We start from the raw sequence: 20,922 nt of genomic DNA, 5'->3' as shown, positions 1-20,922 counted from the left end.
CAAGTGGACTTTCCTTATTTCTATACCAAGCAGCCTCTGAAGTAAAAAATCACCTCCTTGCTTCTAAGGCAGCTTTATCATCTGTCAAGCAGGTGCCAAACTCAGTTAAAAAAATTCTGCTCCATCAGAATGGAACATATTATTTTATAGTTCAAAACTTCGTGTTTTGGGACATTTAGGGGATACTGATGATTTCTTTCTTGTGACTTACCACAATTTATTATCTGCTTGTGTCCAGGGGCTGGTGAGCAGGGTACTGATAAACCACAAGATGTGAGAGAGGGAACAATTCAAGCATCTCACCAGATGAGGGGGTCAACAATCAAGAAATGGAAACAGCAGCTCACGAAGAGGTTGGTGGGAGGGAAGGACACTCCTAGGACTGGTTGCCACAGTTAGAGATGGCCCAGCCTCTCAACCCATCTATTTAGCTTCTCAAATGGATCAGGAGAGTGCTGGGCTACAAACCCCAAGGGAAAGAGTTTATTCCCCAGTTGCCAAAATGTGAAAAGTGAGACACCCAATTTCCCACATGTGCAAGAGGAAGGTCTCCAGTCATGCAGATCTAGGGTTTATCTTTAGGAAAAGCTGCCACAGAAGCCATGGAGGGAACAGAAGTAATCTAAAGCATCTGCCCTCTCTAAGAAAGAGATTATGAACTGGTAATGCTATTTCAATGGGCAAAGTAAATCACTTGCCCATTCCCACAAAAATAATCCCAGAACTGAAGTTAACCTAAAATGGGGAACGTGTTCAAATGAGGTTTCGGTCTGGTGTTCATTTCAAGTATAAAAAGAAGCACATTTGCTTTAGTGTAAATAAAAAACTATAACTGCCAAGTGAGGACCATAACATTGATTTAGGTGTTTTATTATTTTGAATTAACTGAAGCCAACAAGTGGATAGAATTGGTCTCATAATGATACTACAACAATAAACTTGGGGAGTGTGTATGAGACACTGCCTTACAAAAGAGACCAGCCACCTGACACAACATTTCTCAAAGACAGAGAACAGCTAATTATGTTGAATTCCATTTGCTACATAATCTAGACCATGACCTAGTGCTTCTAAAAAAACCTGTACAAAATGAGCATTTTTTACATCTCAGAGGCACATGAATACAAATCTGATCTATTTCATATATACACATGTACATTACGGAAACCAGAGATGAAGATCAAATTAAAAAGGTGTATATAAAAAGTGCCCAAAACAGGAGATAAAATGTGAAAATGCATCTTCACAACAGAGAAGTAAAAGGCACAAGTACTAAAATATGTAACCATGCAAAAAATGTAAGTACAGTCTGTGCACCAGAGCAAACCAAATGGCTCCCACAACTGATTTTACAGTATTTCTCTAAATATCTCAGTATTTAAACATACCATCAGTGCAACATTTGCTGCCCTGTAGTATACTACAGTGTTCACATGATATGAAATCCTTCTGACTTCCTTTCTCCAAAGCCAGAATAATTTAGCTGTGGATAAAGTATTAAATAAAATAGGGCTCCAACTGTCTGGGTGGAAGAGTAACCACAGCCCTCCTGCACCCCTCATTGTCTATGTATTGAATGTGTGTCTGCCAGAACTATCACCTCTGCACCCTTTGCCAGGGTGAGTGTGGCTCTGCTGAGTGATCTGAGAGCTGACAGCTCAGATGTCACAGCTGCACCACTAAAAACACAGATTCTTGGGGTAGATTCCAAACTATACCATAGGAATCTATGTTAATATGTTTTCATCAGGTTTAAAGTTTAAGTAAAAATTATATGTTTGAATAGGTACTACTCTCGCAGCTGAACAAAACTTTGAGACTGAAGCACAGAAAAAAGGTTTCAGGAACACAATGTAGCCCTGTCAGCTGGCTCCACACTGTGGCAAGCGATGGTACAGTGACCTGAGTTGCAGATATTTCTGCAACAATATTTTGAATTGAAAAATACTGAGAAAACCACCCCAAGGATGCTGCAAAGGAACAAGATGCCAGCAGCTGTTGAACTACATCCTTTAAAATCAGCTGTGTTACATCACTTGTCGTACCTTCCTGACCATGTTTCTTGAGTTATGAATGAAATAACTAGAATATGAGCACTGCTACCTACACCAGAACCAACCCAGGAACTGCTCAGTCAAAGTTTGAGTCAAGTTTTCACTCTTGAATCAATATAAGCCAAGCCACTGATTTGGCAAGTGTTTGATCAGCTGCTACTTCCTTCTTTCCTTGGAAAACATCCCTCAGACCACACTGTGCAGTATTTGTTTGAAGAGAAAACCACTTTATATTCACTGCCATTAAAGGAGGGAAAAAAGTATTCATTTATTTGTAAATTCTAGTTCTCAGATTCATCACTAGCGCTAGGATGCAGAGACTGCTGAGCGGTGACCGATGGAGCAGGCCACAGTGTGTGTTTCTGTATTAGCTTCCAAGCCCTCAATTACTAACCAGACCAGGGAGCCTACACACAGCCTCTCCCAGATCCTCTCTGGAGACTAATGCAGTTCTGCTGAAGCAAACTGGGCATTGCTGCATTCAGACAGCAAAGTATTGGATACACACATCTCTGAGAATTAATAACGCTGTGTTCAACTCCCCCCAGAGCTGGCTGAGAAACATCTGAAATTCTCCCAAGACCATAAAAGGAAAGTTGGCAGCAAAAGTGTACGGGATTTTTTTTCCTTTTTGAGACTTGCTACAAATTTGCATATTAAAAACTCCTTAAAAATAGATGGGATGGTTACAGTTTGTCATCACTGCGCTTCAAAACACGACAAATTCTCCAACAGCTTGAGTCTTTAATAGAAGTTACTCAGAAAGCTGAAAAATAGTCTTTTATGTGAAGGTAATTTTGAATCAACATCACACTCCAAAACCAGAACTAGGCAGCAGCTGAAGAATGATGTCTGGAGGGAAGCAGCCTGTATCAGAAAAATCTTGAGAGACCATGTTTCAGCTACTCTTAGGTATAAGTTTTGAAACACGATTTTTTCTGCAGTAGCTTGTGTGTGGGATCAGCCTAACAAAGGACAGCTTCTGGTGAGAAGCACTCATGTTCTTTCACTGTACAAAACCACCTGAAATGGTTTGCAACTGGTTTGACCAGAATATCACTTAGCTTTTCTGACTCTACAGCAGAATGAACTAAGGAGCGGATCAAGATACAGTACCTTGGATTGTGTTTGCATCCCCAAGGATTAAGTGAGAAGCACAGATCAAACACAAGAACGTTTACTGCACTTGAGCATTGCTAGAATGAGATGATACCACATTTCTGTATCTGGTTATTTACCTAGAGAGGTGAAGCCATTGTTCCACCCCCAGTGACACTGACACAGAGGCAGGCTGTACTTCCCCACCTGGGCTGTGAGCACAAAGGAAGCCCACAGTAAGAAATTTATCAGAGGATAGATACTGAAACCAGTGCCTCGCTATCTCCCACATCTCCTGTCTGCTCTGCCAATGTGGTTCTCTGAGACTTAACCAAAATACGCACTCTGCAACATCAGATCTGATTACTCCCTGCTCCCATGACCCATCAAGCGATCCCTTATTACCAAGTTACCTGCATGTCATAAAGCATGACAACTTCTTTTCTGGTATACAAGGGTTCTCCAAGTCTTGGGCTGCAAGACAAGTTGGTCTAGTATCTGTAGTTACTGTAGCTACTCACTCTAAGAATGCAATTGCTAACTGGCAATTTTAGAGGTGGACATCTTAGAGGAAAATCTATCTGCCAGTGAAACACCTCTCCCACCTCCAACTCACGTTAGTTGTCAAACATAGCAAGTATCTGGATATGTATTTGAGTGTAACAGAAAGCAGTAGCACACTGAGGGCCCCACAGGAGCAGAAGTATAACTCTTTTATGCAATAAAACAAAGCTACAAACACCACCAACATGGTGGTAAGACAACTCTTCAAATGCAAACACTGGAGCAAGTAAGAGCTTCTAAATGCTAAAGCAGTTGGGTACAGAGCTGAACAAGAAGTCCTGTGAGCCTTTAAAAAATCCACTGCCAAGTACCCTTGGCTAGAATACCACTTTCAGGATTTCAGCCAGATTTAATGACTACTGACACTATTAGTGACTATTCACCTCTTACACTTAATTACCTGCAAAAACCTTGGCTATCACTACAGTCATGTCTTCTGTTCATGTCCGTGGGTCTGCGTCTCAGTGAAGCAAGCCAGGCTCTCTGCTTCCCAAGTGCTCAGCATCATTTTCAGGGAAATAGTCCTCAACATTTGCTGATGTTCTACCCTAATGGGAATGGGGTTTAGATTATTAAAATTTTGAAGCTAAGTCCAGTTTACTCTAAAAATATTTAGGGGGAAGCATTCAGTCACCAGTCTGACCTGCAACATTCTCACTCATACTTAAATCCACTGCATGAGAGCAGGACAGAAGTGTAACTTACCAAACAGAGTCAGCTCCAGCAGCAGGGATGCTGGCTCACCCAGCCCTGCTTGTCACAGCAGGCTGGCAGCAGCCACCTGACAGCTTGAACAGTTCTCTGTGGACTATAAAAAGAGCAAAGTCCTTGGCACAACTCACAGACAGCACCACTTAGAGAGAAATGCCATCACAAAAGTGCAGGTGAAGAGTCCTGGCTTAACTGTTCCTCTCCTGCCTTCTGCTTCATCCAGAAGCAGCAGCAGGTGGGGAAGGCGCACGCGTGTGTTGTCCATGACAGAACCTTCTGCAATGTAGCACATTGTAGATCATTTTACACCATCTCCCGGCAGCAAAGGAGCGGTCTTTAAATCCCTTCCTCACACTAGAGCCTCAGGAAACCAGCCCTGAGACATCACTGTTTAAACAAGACTGCACCATTTCTTCCAGAGCACTGAAGTCTTACACACTTCGTGTGCTGGGGTGTTGTCCCATAGTTACTCCTCTGGTCCCTTTCACTTTCCAGTTACTTTACACCTGCCTAATGCAGATACATAGAAACAAACAGCTTTTATTGTCTTGCCTTCAAGAAAGTCTGATTTCAGTGCTTCCCCCACTTCCCATCACTCCAGTAACACATCACTGAAGGCAAGAGCACAGAAACTGCAGAAAAATATATATATATTTACATCCATAACTGAATACAGTCTTAGGTATTCAAATTCAGGAAAAATGCATCACATATACACACCAAGATACATCGAGAGAATACTAGGGGCAAGACACTGCCAACAGCAAGAAATACACAGAAAAGCACAGTCATTGCTACTGTAACATTCTTCTGGGGAGTGTATTCAATAGAGGAAACATCTCTATGCATTGGGGAAAGCCAGATATTTGGGCCTATTTTTCTGTGCCAGTTGGTGTGAATCAGAAATGTGATATTTTTACTTTTAAAAAAGTGCAAGGAATAATGTTTTGTTTTTAGCATTCAACTACCCAAACAATTTCATGAGCTCCCTCGACAAGCTACATTATTCATTAAAAAGGTCCTAGCCCTACAGTACACAGACCCAGCTCAGGAGAACACAGGCACATGTCGAAGTCCATCCTATTTAAGGCAGCATTTAAGCATACACTCAACTTTAAAGACTTAGTGTTCTGTCCCACTGACTTCTACGAGCAGCCACAGTACACATTTAAAGTTAAGCACCTGCACAACTGCTCATCCAAATCAGGATGCGTTCCCTACTAAGGGCTTTAGACATGCATGTGTGTACCCAGCCGGGATTGGCAACTGCTGCAAGACCAAGCTCTTTTGCTTTTTACTGCCCTGATGATAGAAGTCACTCCACATTAGACTTCTCTCCACCACTGGGTTAGGACAAGCCAGTCCTCTCCACAGCTTGCCCACAGAATGTCAGTCTCAACAGAGTGAGGTGGGACAGCAACTCAACTCATCATTTCAAGGGCTGCTCCTCCTCCCCCTGATGTGAGCTATTTCATGCAATTTTTCTTTTCTGTTTTTTGTAAGAACTAGAATGTGCTCCTTTTCAGTGAAATCTTTAAAATTAAGGGTGAGGGGAAGGGGCAGGATCCCAGAATTCAGCTCAATGGCCCAAGATAAACCCCTGAAAATAGGGGAACAGATTTGAAGAGCTTCTTTACCTCAATGCTAAACAGGGACCTTGGCATAAAAATACACATGCTCACACACACTGAAGAGCAGGCTGGCTCAGAGCATCCCAAAGCAGGCTCCAAAGTGATCTTACATAAAAAGCACTTTGTGCTGACAGTGGCAAACAAGTGGATGGTGATTTTTCACAAATAGCAACAATTCTGCAATATCTTCCTCTTCTTCCCTTTTACTCTGACTCCTTCCTTTTCCCCAAAGTGTCTTTTTTTTTTATCCTATGCGTGGTTTAAGTACTAAAACTAAATCAAATAGGAAATACACAGTCAGCACCAGTCAGGAACTGAACCTGGGTATGTTAATTGGTTTCTGGTACCCAAATTCCTGGAAGAACGGAAGAACAATTCTTGCTCCTAAAGTTAGGGCCACATCCATGTGTTTCCATTGTCTTTTTTACCTTTACAACTAGAGGTAGAGTAATTTTGTCCAGTATCTAAAACAGCAAGATCCAGTTATATTGTTATTACATTAATATACAGTATCCATCTTATCACAGGTATTGAAAGTGCATGGAAAAAGTCTAACCAAGCCAATTCAATGACAAATAACAGTGTACCAAACATCATATAAACACACCCGCGCACCCACACTCACACATAGTGTATATATATATTTATAGATTAATTTACAGTATCAGAGTGTTGTTTAGATCCAGTGGCATGTGCAGAAGTATCAGGCAGTTGCTGCTTTTCCTTCTCTCATTCTCTTCAATTCTTTATTTCCAAGATAGATGGATTGTGGTCTAGGATTGCCAAAATGATCTTGTCCATATACTGTCGCAATCTGTAATTGATCTCTTCCTGTTCTTTAAGGGCTTCCATGAGCTGAAACACAACATTTCAAAGTTACTTTTGAAACAGTCTCACTAGTTGACATAATAGCATGAAATTCATACAGATAAGAGGCTAGTACCTACTCAATATCACCTTTTGTGATAGTTATTCTGCCTCTAGTTCCTCCCTCTTTCTGTATGGGAAATAATCTGGATGTTAAAGACCTTTACTATTAAGAAAGGTGGTGAACAGTCATCACCAGGGATCTTTTGGCAGGTTATTTGACACAAATTCCCTATTTAACACACCAATCCATCCTGCACCCACATCATGGGCCAGCTTCCCCACCTCTGAGTGCAAGAGCTTCACGATACTCAATTGGCCCCTCAAACTCTCCAAAGATGAAGACTGCTTTTATACTCCGCATGTTTAATGCCAAACTGACAAAGCTATCCAGGAGCATTAGAGCCTCAGATCCACCCTAATGGGATTTGGGCATCCATTTTCATTAGCCTTGATAAAAGTCCTGCCCCAAGTCTGCAGTTTCTTACCTTCATTTTGATTATACAGGAAAAAATGGCACAATGAGTAAAGCTTATGCAGGTCTGTAAGGTTTACTAAGCCTGGGCCATAGTTGTTAGGCACTTCCTCCTTTATAGGAGGAGTGCTGGGTACTCCTTGCATGAGCCAGAGTCATGAGATTCACAAGGAGAAATAATTAGGTAAAAGCAAATTGGACTTTTGCTATTGTCAAGGAAAAAAAAAAAAAAAAAATCATTAGAGTTGAACAATTAAACAGCTTTTCTTCACAGTGCTCTGGGTCAGCAAGAAACTCAAGTATGTACTTCACTCCAAGGGACTGACTGCCCAGGAGCTAAGGCTAACAGGGTCATTCAAATACAGATTGGGTAAAAAGGTCTGTCACAGGATGCCTCTCGAAGAAGAAATGGGAAGTTCTGTCCAGAACAACTGAAGCATAAAAAGCAAACAATTCCTTTTAATCAACTTCATCACTAACCTGTCTTCTTCCCTGGGAGCTCTTACATACTCACTGGCCTGAGCTCATGATCTGTCCTTGCACGCTACCTACTTTCTTCAAGAATTCAGCTCTGCTACTGGGAACATATAGCTCAGACATAGACCTAACTGAGAGCTTGTTACTGAACTGAGAACTGAATCTAGAAGAGAAAGTAAAAATTTAAGTAGCTATGTTAATTTGTGTGAAATTAAGGTCATTATATCACAACTCCTTGTAAGGTAGCAGATGTTAAAATTGTTAAAATCCATTATAAAAGATTTCACTGAGTTTCTAATAATTCCAATCTTTTAAGAGACAAATGGAAGAGTTATATTAAAAGGAACATTCAAAACCACTGTTAGATTCAAGGCAATCTTCTAACACTCCTGAACTCCTCCTAGCAAAGCAGATTTTTTCTGCTGTTGATTTGTCAGCTTCAAACAGTTTAACCTTGACAGCTAATTACATTGAAACCCGCATATTTTTGGATGTAGTACTTGATTAAAAAAGCACATTACCTCATCTCTTGATGCAGAATCAATTTCAGCAGCCAGTGACTGTGCCTTTGTTTGCGTTGCAAAGAGATTTTTAGCTTCATAAAGACTAAGACTTAGGATCTGTCCATTAAGATCATCATTTTGGTCACGAAGTTTCTGATTCTCCTATTTAAGGATTAAAAAAACACTGATTTAAGTTCTTCCTATAACGCTTCACTGAAAAATACGTTTAAATCACAGGTAGTTTGGATGATACATGGTAAGGCTGAAAGCTTTCAGCAACTCTCTTGCCACCAGTGACAAGGCTGCCCTGACTGCACCACAGGCATTTCCTACATGCACAATTTACATTGCCTGTACAAAGAAGGCCTACACAGATGCAACAAGGCAGTATTCTATGAGTTGCAGCTACAGGCATTTTTCAAAGCAGTCCTGTACACGGATCAAGAGGCCCTTCCAACTCACCTGCTTCAGCCTTTTTATTTCATGCTCCATTTCCACCTCTCTGGTTTTGGCGTTGAATTCACTCACACTGGATGAAGAGCTTCTCCCACGTCCAGGACGCTCACATTCCAGCTTGTACAGCTGCAAGTGCTCCAGTTCCTTCCGCAAGTCTTCGATGAGCTGTGGACATGCAAGCAGGCCATGTCTCTCCAGTCCCTGCACAACCAGCCCTCCCTGTAAGCAGCCATCTCTGTACTCCAACACCAGCGCTCTGTGAACCTGGCTGAGGCCAGACAACCCTACAATAGAGCCACTTGCTCTTCTATGGAAGAACAGGTCACAAACCTCTGCAGAGCTAGAAGTGGCTCTGATCTCTGAGCTTCATGTCTGAGAGGCATAATTCCCCTTGCAAACATAGTAAATGAAATCTTAGAGCACACATTCAAGGCTGCAAGTTCTCAAAGAGATGGCAACCCCTGACCCAAAGTGTTTACATTTATTCTTGCAGCATTCATCGCCCTATGGGTACCCCCCTCCCACAAAACACAATGCAGTAATACATTCACTGGATGCTGTATTTTCACTGTTCACCCTGTCTGTTCATTCTTTGCTCAGATGGGCTTCCATGCAGATGAGATACAGCTGCCTGGAACTCACACTTACCTCCTGTGTGGCTTCCCTCTCCTTGTTAAACTCCAGCCTGTTCTGGCGTAGCTTGTCCATCATCCTCTTGTACAAATCCATCTCGTCCTTCAGTCGGAGACTGGTGTCTTCCAACCTATCTGACATGCGTTGCCTTTCCTAGAACAAATGGGCAACTTCACAGCTAGTTTGCAAGTGCATGAGCCATCTTCAGTTTTACCACACAACTACATAGACACAGCTGGTCATAAGCTGGCATGTGTCTTGGGGCATTCCTGTCGCTAAAAGTGACCAATGTTCCAATTCCATTAATGGGCTTTTTTAGGGAAGGCAAATTAAAGAAGCTGGGCCAATCACTGTATGAAATTTGCTCTTACACAAATCAAGCTGCTGTTAAATTGCTCAAGCACTCAGGGGTTTTGTTACCTCATCTAATCTCTCCGTTTGCGATTTCAGTCGTGTGACAGTGCACTTCAGCTCACCATTTTCTTCTTCCAGTTGTTGAACCCTGTGTCAGTAACAAAAAACTTACAGCAAGTACCTCAAGAATGCAGACATGCAAAATAGCACGCTCTAAAAAGCCATTTCACTTGCACTTGATAGAAAGACCAAACAAGAAAATATTTCTAATATTAGAATTTTTTAGCATGAGCTACTGGGCATAGATAGCTTGTTTTCAGCCCCAAAATGCTACACTGGCCCTCAGATTCTTATGCTCCTAACAACAGGCATCTAAAAAGAATTAAGTAGGAAGAAACAAATGCAGACACAAGTGTTTGCTACAGTTGGTCACAATTCCCTCCTGGAATCCATGCCAAATCTCTAGCTAAGCTGCCTACATGAGCCATGTGGATTAAAGCATTAATGTAAAGCATCCTCTGTGCACTGTCTGTTGTGAACAGCCTACGTTTACATGCAAAGTGAAAAATGAATAAAAACTTGTGCTCTGATCTCGGTGGCACCAGGATGTTTGTTACCTTGTATTTAGCAGTTCAATTTCAGTGCCTTTCTCTTTCTCATACTTGATATATGCTTCTCTGTGTCTCTTTATCTCTTCTTCCAGGGTCTGTTCTGCTGATGTTTCTTGGTCTTTCAATAGCTCTTCTAGCTCATGAACTCTAAGGAAACAAGACTGCATTTCAGTAACAGCTTCAACAAGTACTTAAAAAAACCCCAACAGTGTGCAACTCCATTGCCTCTCTTTTTCCTCCCATTCCTTTATTTCACTCTACTTTGGGCACTGGAAGCAGCTCTAAGGCCTTCCCTTCTCCCAGCTGAACAGTCCCAACTCTCTCAGCCTGTCTTCATAGGAGAGGTAGTATCAGTTCATCTATTACTCTTTCATTCTCAGTCTTGAGAAGCTGGGACTATGACCCAGCCTTCTGCTCTTGCTACATGCAAGAAAAAACAACAGTGGTAATCTCTCTTACAACAGAAGAGCTTGCTCTGTACAAGTCAGTAACATCTCTGCACTAAGAAACTTGCTTGGAAGGCCTCTGCTTGCTGAAAACTCAACAAGGCAGTGCTATTCCACTTGGACTTCTCAGATGAAGCCTTATCTGTTAGCATTAAGGCAGATGACTTGGTCATATTTTACAGGTAGAGATTTTCCTTCCCTACCTACGACTCTGTTCCAGCTTTGCTCTGACATGATAAAAGAGAACCGGCTCTGTGCTTTATTACCTGTGAACTAGCTGTGTGTTCTCTTGTTTCAGTTTGCTCTTCAGATCACCATTTGTCAGACTATCATTCTCCAGTTCTGTCACCTTTTTTTCTAGGTACGTTACCTGGAAGGGGAAGTGGAAAAGAACTGAGAGTTTGAATATCTCTTCATACACCCCTTCACTGTTCCTCAGTGGCATTTAGCTATGCTACCTTTTTAAAGGGAGCATATTCCCTGCAAAACCAGCAGCAAAATAAAGCTCTGAAATTCTGATTTTCCCAGACCCTGCATCTTCCTTGAAGGTGATCAATGCAAACACACGGTAAAGAAGTACTAACACAATGCCTAGATCTGTACTTGCACAGTTCTTGCATTTTTGTGAAGCAAAATCGTAATATTAATGGAATAGAAAGGACATTTTGAATGAGCTACTTCAGAACACTGGTAACTGTGAGGACGAGAACTCAAGAACTTTGTCAGTTTGATGCATGTCTCCAGCAGGATTTTGTTGGGTACATTAACTGCAATGCACTCAGCTTCTCACCTTTTCAGTGATATCATTATCACAGGAGTCTATACTGTCTCTGAACAGGTCTTCCGTGCTGCCATTACTGCTGCTGAAGTTACTGTTGTGGAAGAGCTGTCTGAAAGATCAGAAGGATAATTATTTTGCTTGGTAAGGATGGAGGAGAGAGTCTGGGTACTGCCCTATAGCCTAGCTTTGCGCTTTGAACATCCGAGGCTAAAATCAGCGCAATCATTTCAGTGACAATTCCAACTGTTTAAGCACAAGTCCCACAAGAGACTGGTAACTAACTGAAGTCATAGTGAGCACAATCAATGGCATTAGTTGTCGGGTGCGAGTTCTTTGTTGCTTTTGATAGGATCTGCCACCATTGTTAACATAGGTTAAAAACTACTTAGCTTTATTCACACTGTGTACTGAGTTGTATTTGCCTTATTAGAAATTAAAACTAAGGTCACCACTGTGCACTGGTTGACACAGTTAATCTAGAACATTTCATGCTGTAAGAACGTCCTTAAAAAGCAGAAGAAGAGAATCTCAAGCAGTTCCCACTACAGAACAGAGAGCACTGAAGATTATCTAAAATATTCTTGAAACTTACAGCCCTCCCCAGGAAGATCACAATTCTGTACGTCCTTTTTAAAGGGGTGCTCTTGCTTTCCTTTGCATTTCAGCAACAACCACAAATCCTCATCACATTATGAGGGTGAAAACAGCAACAGCTGCCCTGCTGCAATAGCAGTATAAAGAAAGAAAGTTGGCAGACAAGGAAGCAACTAACTACGTTCTTAACAGAGCTCTTTCCAGTTCAGGGGCCTGCTCCAAGGCTAGCAGTGGCTTCTAGATTCTATAACATCCCTATCCAAACACAGGCCCCTTCCCTTGAAAACTTGTCTTGGCACATTTCTGTTTTCCTAAACTTATTCCTTCTCTCTCCTCCCACCTCCACTTATAGAATTGTTACAGCTGATTCCACGTGTATTCATGAAAAAGTTGAAGACTTACCTTCCAAAAGCTGTGCTTGATATTTTCCTGTTAGGGCTACAGGGATACAGAAAGAATGATACAGGAATTAAACACTTATTTGATCAGTGATCTTAACTTAAACTCCAGGTGAATTGCACAATGAAACATAATATTGACTTTTTTAGGGAAGTAAAACAAAACAAAAAAAAGGAATCTATGAACAATATTCTTGGACAACTTCATCAAAAGCTGCAGTTACCAACAATGTGAAGATGAATGGAGCCACGAATTACTGTCATTATTAATAAGTCAATTTGTAAATACTGTTATATTTAGCAGAGATTTGTCAGTGTAAATCAGAGAGAAACTAACATTAGAAACACCACAAAGGGACACTGAGTTAGTGATGGGCATTTATTCTGGATCCCCAGTTTTTAGATGATTTTATAGTTAGTGTATCCTTTCCCATAATGCTTTCCAGTTCAGCACAGGAACTGAGATGCTTTCCATTTTTACAGTTCCCTTTTGCAGCCAGACTAGTATTATCTAAATGAAGGACCAGACTCCAGACAACAGCACCAGAACCAAATCAAAATACCCAGCTGCATCTCTCGATAAGAGGATGTCACATCTCTGTGTGTACAGACACACAGCTCTCAACCAGAGTATCACTCTCTTTCAGCCAGGTATACACAGCCTCACTCACACCGTTACCAAAGCCCACACCAGTCATGGGCTGGGTGTTAGCAAACTCCTTGCTAGGTCAGGAACATTGTTCCTATCAAGTACTATGCTGCTGTGTCAGCAAGAGAAGCAGCAGTGCAGTGTGCTCTGTGCCAAGAGTTATGGGGACAGGCAGGATTTACATTCAGTGTCTAGGGGGAGCTAGAAGCCCACCAAATCATCTCCTTCAGAACCCCTCAGATGATTGTTGGAAGCACTGTATTCTTTCCAAGTGCTCACACAGTTTAGAAGTGGATGGAGTGGCAGAGATAGAAATGTAAGGAAAAAGCTGAAATTGCAAAGAACCCCAAAAGTAACTTCTGCCACAGGATTAACCTTTTTCCAAGTTCCCTGGAGGACAAAAAAAATCCCACAGGAAAGAAGTACCTCTGCTGACCAATAGCTTTAGGAGAGGTGTTTGTAAGGTTATACACATTAGATAAGCATGTGCCAGATCGTTCCTCCCCACCTGGAGAAAAGAGGAGCTCACTGTAGATCTGCACTAAGCAGCACAGCAGACCCCACTTCCTGGGAAAAATTCTTGGAAATAGCACTGTCCCTCTGCAATCAAAGAGCTCACTGGTTAAAATATTTGAGTTTCCTAATGCTGTCTGCCCCTTAAGTCAGAAAAATACTTACTAGCTAATGAAAACCAGCATTTTCATTCAGGATAGATGTCAAGGTCTGAATCTCTTAGCTGATTTGCAAGAGCAACAGATGTGTAAAACACAATGGGCTGCAGGTAAGGAGAGGGCCCCTTCTTCCTCTCCTCCTGCTACTAGCTAGTCCCATTTGAAGGGGGCATTGCTAAATGCAGTGCAATAGGCTGCTTACCTGTTTGCTTTCAAGTTTTTCAGCCTGGCTTCCAAATCGTTGAGTAGATTTATCTTTTTGCAGCACTGTGAGCAGTAAACATCCAGTAACTCGCTGTTATAAACATGCCTCATTTTTCGGGGTGTTTGGCCAGCACTGTTTGCAGGAAAGGAGAGATGTTACTGGCTGTCGTAACCAACTCACAACAGGGTTTCCTCTTGACTGTGTGTCTGTCTGTGTGTCAGAATCACAGACAAAGGGCTTCAGGTACCACTTCTAATCACAGCTCATCTAACTTAGAGCTCGATGCAGAATGCTGGTCTTAGGGCAAATCCACCTGTCTGACTTGAGCCTTTACAGAAGACATGCTCTGTGTGTCAGTGCAAAGAATCAGTTTGGCGGACTGAAAGCATAGCAAAAGAAACAGAATCCATGTAACGCATGTAGCAAAAGCAGCTACATTAGTATGTTCCACCTTAGCAGTGTCCCCCTCTCATCTTGCCCATCTTCCCACTAGAGCCTGGCATGCAACCTGAAGAGTCTTTTCTCCAAGAGAAAGACAGGAAGATGAAAAACAGAGTGGTCTGGTAAGAAGCCATCACACAAACCCCCTCAGATGGTAGGATGGAAGGAACCCTGCAATGAGGAGGGAGAGAGAAGTGGACATAGGTCTAAAGAGGAAATAAGACTAGCTCTTGGCATGATAAATAGAAAATAAACTCAAATAAATGAGAGCAATCACGGCATGAAGTGCACAGAGCCCCAGGAATGAGAATGGAACCTGACAAACCTGAGGAAATAGAGGATGAAAGACACAAGCCATCATCATGAAGAGGCAGCAGAGAGGGGTGCTGGCTCTGCATGCGTGACAGAGGTGGCAAGGTTGGATTGCAGAAGTGCTTGAAACAGAGGGTAGCTCATGGGGGTTGCATGCAGAACAGAGGGATGCAGTGAGCTTGTCCTGTGTTAGCAATGAAGCTCAAGACCTTCATGTGCTATTGATCCAAGCAGACAAATCCTAGAGCATCTCCCTGCTTTTTTCAAATAAACCCCTGTCCATACATAGCACTCGACCTTATAGGTTGGTACTAAGGATTTGTAGTATCACAATACTAAAGAGAAACAGCTCTCCTGCAGGTCTTCTTCTACTGTATCAGGGCTGGTGCACAGCAATAAGCTGGTTTCCAGTTTGCAGTGCTCTTAATTGTGAAATCTACTGTCTGCAATAGAGAGAAATCTCTACATGCAAAACAGCCCAGTTATTTCAACAGAACCCAACAGAGGTTATCAGAAACAACATATTTGCTATAGCTCTTATTAAATACAGGAGGGCAGAAAATGAACTGATAACACTTTGCTTTTCAGGTGAGTCTATGTAACCAGTGTAAACTCTGGTATGGTCACCCATGTCCAGGGAAGAACAAAACGGATAATTTGTTAATGAATAAGGAGCAACCTGGAAGATACAGATGAGCCAAGGTCAGAGTAGGCGTTGGTTCTGGTCTCATCATCAGGGCATGGGCTACTGGGAGTAAAATCCACATCATCTCCTTCCCCATAGTCTTCAAACTGTTCTTCATTACTGATCAGAGAGGCGGTAGAATAAGTTGAGAGGTCAGATGCTGCAGAAGGGTTGTGCGGACTTGACCTGAAACAAGAGGTCAAAATGTCTCGAGGGCCGTCTTTGATAGCATCTCATGTCACATGGAATCTTCCAGCTTTACAGCTTACGACCTCATCTGAAGTTGTGACCCACTTTGTGCCAAAAGCCTAAAGTGCTAAACACATCTGGTGTGCATTTGACATGGTGCCTTGAAAGACAAGAGCGTGAGAATCTGCGAACAAGCTACCTGTGAGACGGGCCTGGATCAACACAAACCATTTCACTTTAAATGCATATCTCAACAATCTTCAGTCATCATTTCCATGTAGTGATAAAAACCACTACTCACGGGACTTCTGCTCCGAATGCAGGAACCGTGCAGACAACTCCAAAATGCATGAGATAGCGAAAGGAAGATGTACAAGACAGAGGCTGTCACTCTCTTCCACATTTGGTTTCCCAGTAGTCCCCATAAGCCCACACCCCGTGAATTCCAGTCACTCTGTTTTGTGTGGTCGGAAACAAACTTAGCTTGCCACATGCCAGAGAGTCACCAATGCTGCCGTTGTCATCTAACTGAGGCTGGGTTCTTGCCATTCCTCCTATCGTGACACAACGTGTCTTTCAGAAGAGAAATGGACCATAAGAAAAGGCTGCTTTACAACCAGAGAAGTACCTGAGATAATGCCAAACAGGTAGGGAACTCTGTGACCTGCCATATGGGTAAATAGATGAGCAGAGGTAGGCACCGTAGGAAAGCAGCTGGCAGAGAAGTTCTGAGTGCATCACATCTAATACAACAGAGCAAGTTTGCTGCAGAGGGTGCACGGTGATTCTCCTGCCCAGAGCCCAGACTACCCTGCAGCCATGCAGTGTGCCATCTTGCAGAGGCAGAAGTTTAGCACAGATTTACTCAGCTCCCCTCTCAGCAAGGCATTCAAACAGACAAGCCAGTAAATTCACATACAGGTTCTTACCAAACTTACCCCTATAGAAAATGCACATCTTAGGCCTGAAACACACACTTCACTTGTGAAGCCCTGGAGTTGCCCAGCATGTTACTGTTCCTATTACAGGCAGAATCCAGCGCTGCCAAGGCCCTGATTCCATCTGATGACACTTTGTGCAGATTGGGTTAACTTTTCCACTCCCTCTGTTTCAGTGCACAGTGCTTGCATCTTCAACTCCACTAGCTGAGCCATGGGACAGTAGCTCCCAGTTGAGGTTGTTCTCCAGGAACTCAACAATATTGCCTCCTAGGTTTCATTTGAGCCTCCCTTAAGCCTCTTAACCATGCACTGCACTTTCACAGACAGAGAGATTGCTCTTCCTGTAATACTACACTTGTGAGCTGTAAACCAGAGATGCAACAGTGTTCCTTTGGCGGATGGTGAAAGCATTATTTGCATATCCCTTCCCTCCAAAAGCAATTAGTAGAAGAGGAAGCCTGCCAGCCTTTCAGATGGATGCTCTTTTGTTTCTCCTGTTTTGATGAGATCCATTTATAACCTGCAATTCATTTATCTAATTCACATTAACAGAAATTAGGGCAAGTCAAGCCTGGCACACCATTAAAGGATGAAGATCATGAAGATAGAAATACTCAAAATAGATCAAACTTATCTAACAAGGCTCCTTGGCTGGGATGCAGATTAGCATGAAGCTCAACACATCACACTAACATCTATTCATAAAGAGCTGCTGTGCCACAGACATACTGCGTAGTGGTAAGTTTCTGGGTGGCTCTGATCTGTGTAACTGCAGCTGCTGCTCAAATCTCAATGTTGTTACACCAAGTCAGTTTAGGAAAAAGTTCCTCATAACACTTCCATGAGGCATGGAGGTAAATGAACAGTCCTCAGCTGGGATGATAACATACTTGTCCATAAAAACCACTCAGCAGCATAACAGCCCTGGAACATCACCACTTGCCAACAGACTGGAGCCCAGTATCCCATTATCCTTCATGCATTGCCTGGCTAAGTTTCTCTTCTTGGCAGCTCTGCAGTCACCGCTGCTGAACCCACCTGGTGATGTTGCTTAGAACTTCTAATTTGTAGTTATTTGTAAGCATCACCAAACTTTCAGCTGCTTGGGTTGAAACAGTCCATGCTCAGGGTAGATCCTGAGCTCATAACCAGCAACAGGATGGAGATAGGAAACTAGCTCCTCAGCTGGGAGGAAAGATACTCATTTCAAACACACTATGGGTAAAAGCCAGTCACCACAAGGATGGGCGTTTTGGAGAACTGAGAACGGCAAGGCAAGGAGACAAGTTTAATAGAGAGCTGATAAAGTCTCTGGGATTGCTTGGGCAAATGAGAGAAGGACAGATCTCAGATCCTGATACATTCAAGAGGAGGGTAGGAATGAAGCTGCACAGAGAGCGTCCAAGGAGCCCCAGGAGAGAGAAGGAGAACTGCCTTAGCAATGAGAGAAGCTTAAGAGGCACAAATTAAGGTGACAAGCCAAAAGTAGGGAAGACAGGGCAGAGGCTTACAGAGCAAGCCCAGCTGAGCTCTATCCTGTGGTTCTGCATTAACTAACTCAGTTCAAAGCTGGAGTAAGTCAAGTTGGGTCCTTTCCTCCCCCAAAATCAGCTTTTACCAATACCCCCAGGTACACACCTGGGAATAGTCAAGTTAGGATTACAGAGACACTCTTGTGTTAACAGCAAACTATGGTTACACACACACATGCTAGGACACCCTCTGTTAAACACAATTTACTGTTGCACACTAAAAGCTATGGAATATTAGAAACACACAGAATTAACTTGGTAGATGGAGTAGCAAAGCAAATCTGCAGAGCCCACATCTTCAGATAACTGAATGTACAAAAGACTAAAGCAGCATTCCTCATATTGCACCACTTTGCAGGGAGTATTTCTTTTAATTCCCATATAGAAAGGTTATGGGAACACAAAAGATCTTAAGTTTTGGGGGATGCTAATGCAGTGATCCATTCTGGAGAGATCAAACACTTTCACTTCAACACACAACACGCAAGTCCCATGAGTGCTCACAGAACACGCCAGAAGGACCCAGGGCTGAGACTGTCTAAGCCACTTAGAGGACCCGGACATCCATCTCCCTTACACTGTAAATGGATATTTAGTGTCTAAATCCTTCAGGCATCCTCACACTCCCACAGTAGGGATTAGTCACATAAAGGTTCCTTCCTCCCTGGTCCTTTTGCACATGCCTAAGAACAGGGCTGCCATGAGGCACAACCATCACTCACTTGTCACCGGGCAGAAAGAGGCCACCGAGCACAGCGTCCTTCTCCTCACTCCGACACACGTCGGAGGCCTCTGAGCTCTGGGCACTCTCAATAGCACTGTCCATGTCCGACTCATGGTGAAGCTCCTGCTGTGCCAGAGTCATCGCGTCCTCATCAGGAAAGAGCTCCAACTCGCTGTAGGTGCTTTCACTGTCCAAGTAGGCACAGTCTGGGATCTCACCACCCTGGCAAAAGAAGAATTGGGAGTCAATTCAGCTCATCCTTTGAGGCAGTTAAGACGATACAGGAGAAGCAACAATCCACTCTCTGGATGCCCTGGTGAGCAAGAGTGATACTGAATAAAAGCCATAAAACAAAAAGGCTGACCTGCTTTATAAAGCCAGTTCCTGCAAGGCCCTAAGGTAGCTTACACCTTCCAAAAGTCTCCAGTACTGTTTCTGACTCTTCTATAGATGAGGGGGACAAAACACTCAGGTATAAAATGCAGTCAGTTTTGCCCTAATTTACTATCAAAATGCACTGGAAGTAATAAATATTCTCAAAGTTTTTATAATGAAAGAGGCATCCTTTGAATAATACATGAAGTCACTGAGAGTAAGTCCTGTGATTAATGTTATTAAACACAAGCAAGCCAGACAAGTCTAACAGTTTACTCTGTCTTTGAGGATGGGCAAAAACATATAATGTGAGAAAGAATTAGCAGGTGTTAAAACATTTATGGTAAATTTTGGTGATAATCAAAGATATGACAGACCAAGATAAAAAAAAATTAATCCAAAGCCATCTGTTCCTGCCTCCTGGAACCTTGTCTTGATTGAGTAGCAACTAAAATAAGGCAGTAATTCTCATTACTGCAACACTTTGTTCTTTCTTGCTGTTCGTCCCCTCCCTCTCCTTCTTGCCCCATGAACACTCACAATAGCCAAGACAACCTGTTTTCTTTGTGCTTGTCCCTAAGGGACAAACAGAAATTCTTAATTGAAAAAATAATGCCCAAGACTTTACCCTGTTCTTTCATAGGGAGCAACACACAATACTGCTTAGACAATTCCCATACAGCATGGCACAAGTAACTCCTGACTCCAGCGCGAGTCCTGCAAATGCTCTGACCCAGAGCTCCACCCCAAAGCTCACCTGCAAGCTCCATAGGCAGCTTTACCACTGAACCATTGCCAGCAAGTTAAGACAATCATGCATTTAAGGCTTAGCTTACTGGCACAAGTAATGAAGTGTTTCATTCATGGTTACACCTCATATTTAGGCCCAACTGTCATCCTGCCCACTCCTTCCCTAGGAATCCCAAGGCACTGGCAGCCTGGCACCAGCACCAGCTGCCCTTCTGGAAAGCATGTTCCTGGGGATGCTGCTACATGGCACTGCTTGCAGCAGCATGGCCTCAAGTCAACCCCCATAGCCTCTGGACACTCCTATACTAGAGCCAGAGGCTTAAATCCCCGTTTGCAGAACTAGTGATATTCTGTGCTGATGACACCAATTTTCCTCAGTGCCTTTTTCACCTCAACATGAAAAGAGTCAGGCAGAAGCTGTGGCTTTTGAAGATTTGCAAAAATTGCGACTAGAAATGCAGGTCTTGCTTTCCATTTCTTCCTGAAATTCAAGTTTCTGTGAAAAGCATACAGAGCTTTAAGAAATTCAAAACAACCCCACCTGCTCAAACATAGCTAACTGATGCAGGCAAAAGGACAGCTTTACCTGCAGTGTTTGAATCTCCAGGAGCACGTTCAGAGCAAGTATCTGGATGCTTTTGTACCTGAGCTTTCAACAGGTCTTCCAGACACACAAGTAACATCAGTGAGACACTTCAGCACTATACAATAGGAAGCACACCTCTATGTGCCTTCTCCCACTTTTCTGTATCAGCCTTATTAAGCCTGAAACTTCCCCTAGGTACTGCTCCAGTC

General features: G+C 42.8%; 1 protein-coding gene across 8 annotated transcripts in view; it reads right to left on the bottom strand.

The window, feature by feature from the left end:
- Positions 1-840: 840 nt before the first annotated feature.
- The window catches only part of RAB11FIP4 (RAB11 family interacting protein 4), a 117,589-nt gene continuing 97,507 nt past the window's right edge, over positions 841-20,922 (bottom strand). For 4 of the 8 annotated variants that reach the window (XM_030506637.1, XM_030506636.1, XM_030506638.1 and 1 more), the window contains exons 2-13: positions 19,001-19,224; positions 15,611-15,802; positions 14,176-14,310; positions 12,658-12,693; positions 11,671-11,770; positions 11,147-11,250; positions 10,441-10,581; positions 9,890-9,971; positions 9,485-9,622; positions 8,843-9,001; positions 8,399-8,542; positions 5,061-6,913 (exon numbers count right to left, since the gene is read on the bottom strand). In XM_030506637.1, the coding sequence (XP_030362497.1) occupies positions 6,797-6,913; positions 8,399-8,542; positions 8,843-9,001; positions 9,485-9,622; positions 9,890-9,971; positions 10,441-10,581; positions 11,147-11,250; positions 11,671-11,770; positions 12,658-12,693; positions 14,176-14,310; positions 15,611-15,802; positions 19,001-19,143 (1,491 nt within the window). In that variant the 5' untranslated portion in view covers positions 19,144-19,224 and the 3' untranslated portion in view covers positions 5,061-6,796. Of the gene's footprint in view, positions 6,914-8,398; positions 8,543-8,842; positions 9,002-9,484; positions 9,623-9,889; positions 9,972-10,440; positions 10,582-11,146; positions 11,251-11,670; positions 11,771-12,657; positions 12,694-14,175; positions 14,311-15,610; positions 15,803-19,000; positions 19,225-20,922 lie in introns of all 8 variants that reach the window. The other 4 variants (XM_030506635.1, XM_030506641.1, XM_030506642.1 and 1 more) reach the window with 2 other exon arrangements.

The sequence above is a fragment of the Strigops habroptila genome, chromosome 14 (assembly GCF_004027225.2).
Source record: "Strigops habroptila isolate Jane chromosome 14, bStrHab1.2.pri, whole genome shotgun sequence".
In the NCBI taxonomy this organism is placed as follows: Eukaryota; Metazoa; Chordata; class Aves; order Psittaciformes; family Psittacidae; genus Strigops; species Strigops habroptila.
The sequence above is the reverse complement of the archived record's forward strand: the minus strand, read 5'-3'. Positions and strand labels throughout refer to the sequence as shown.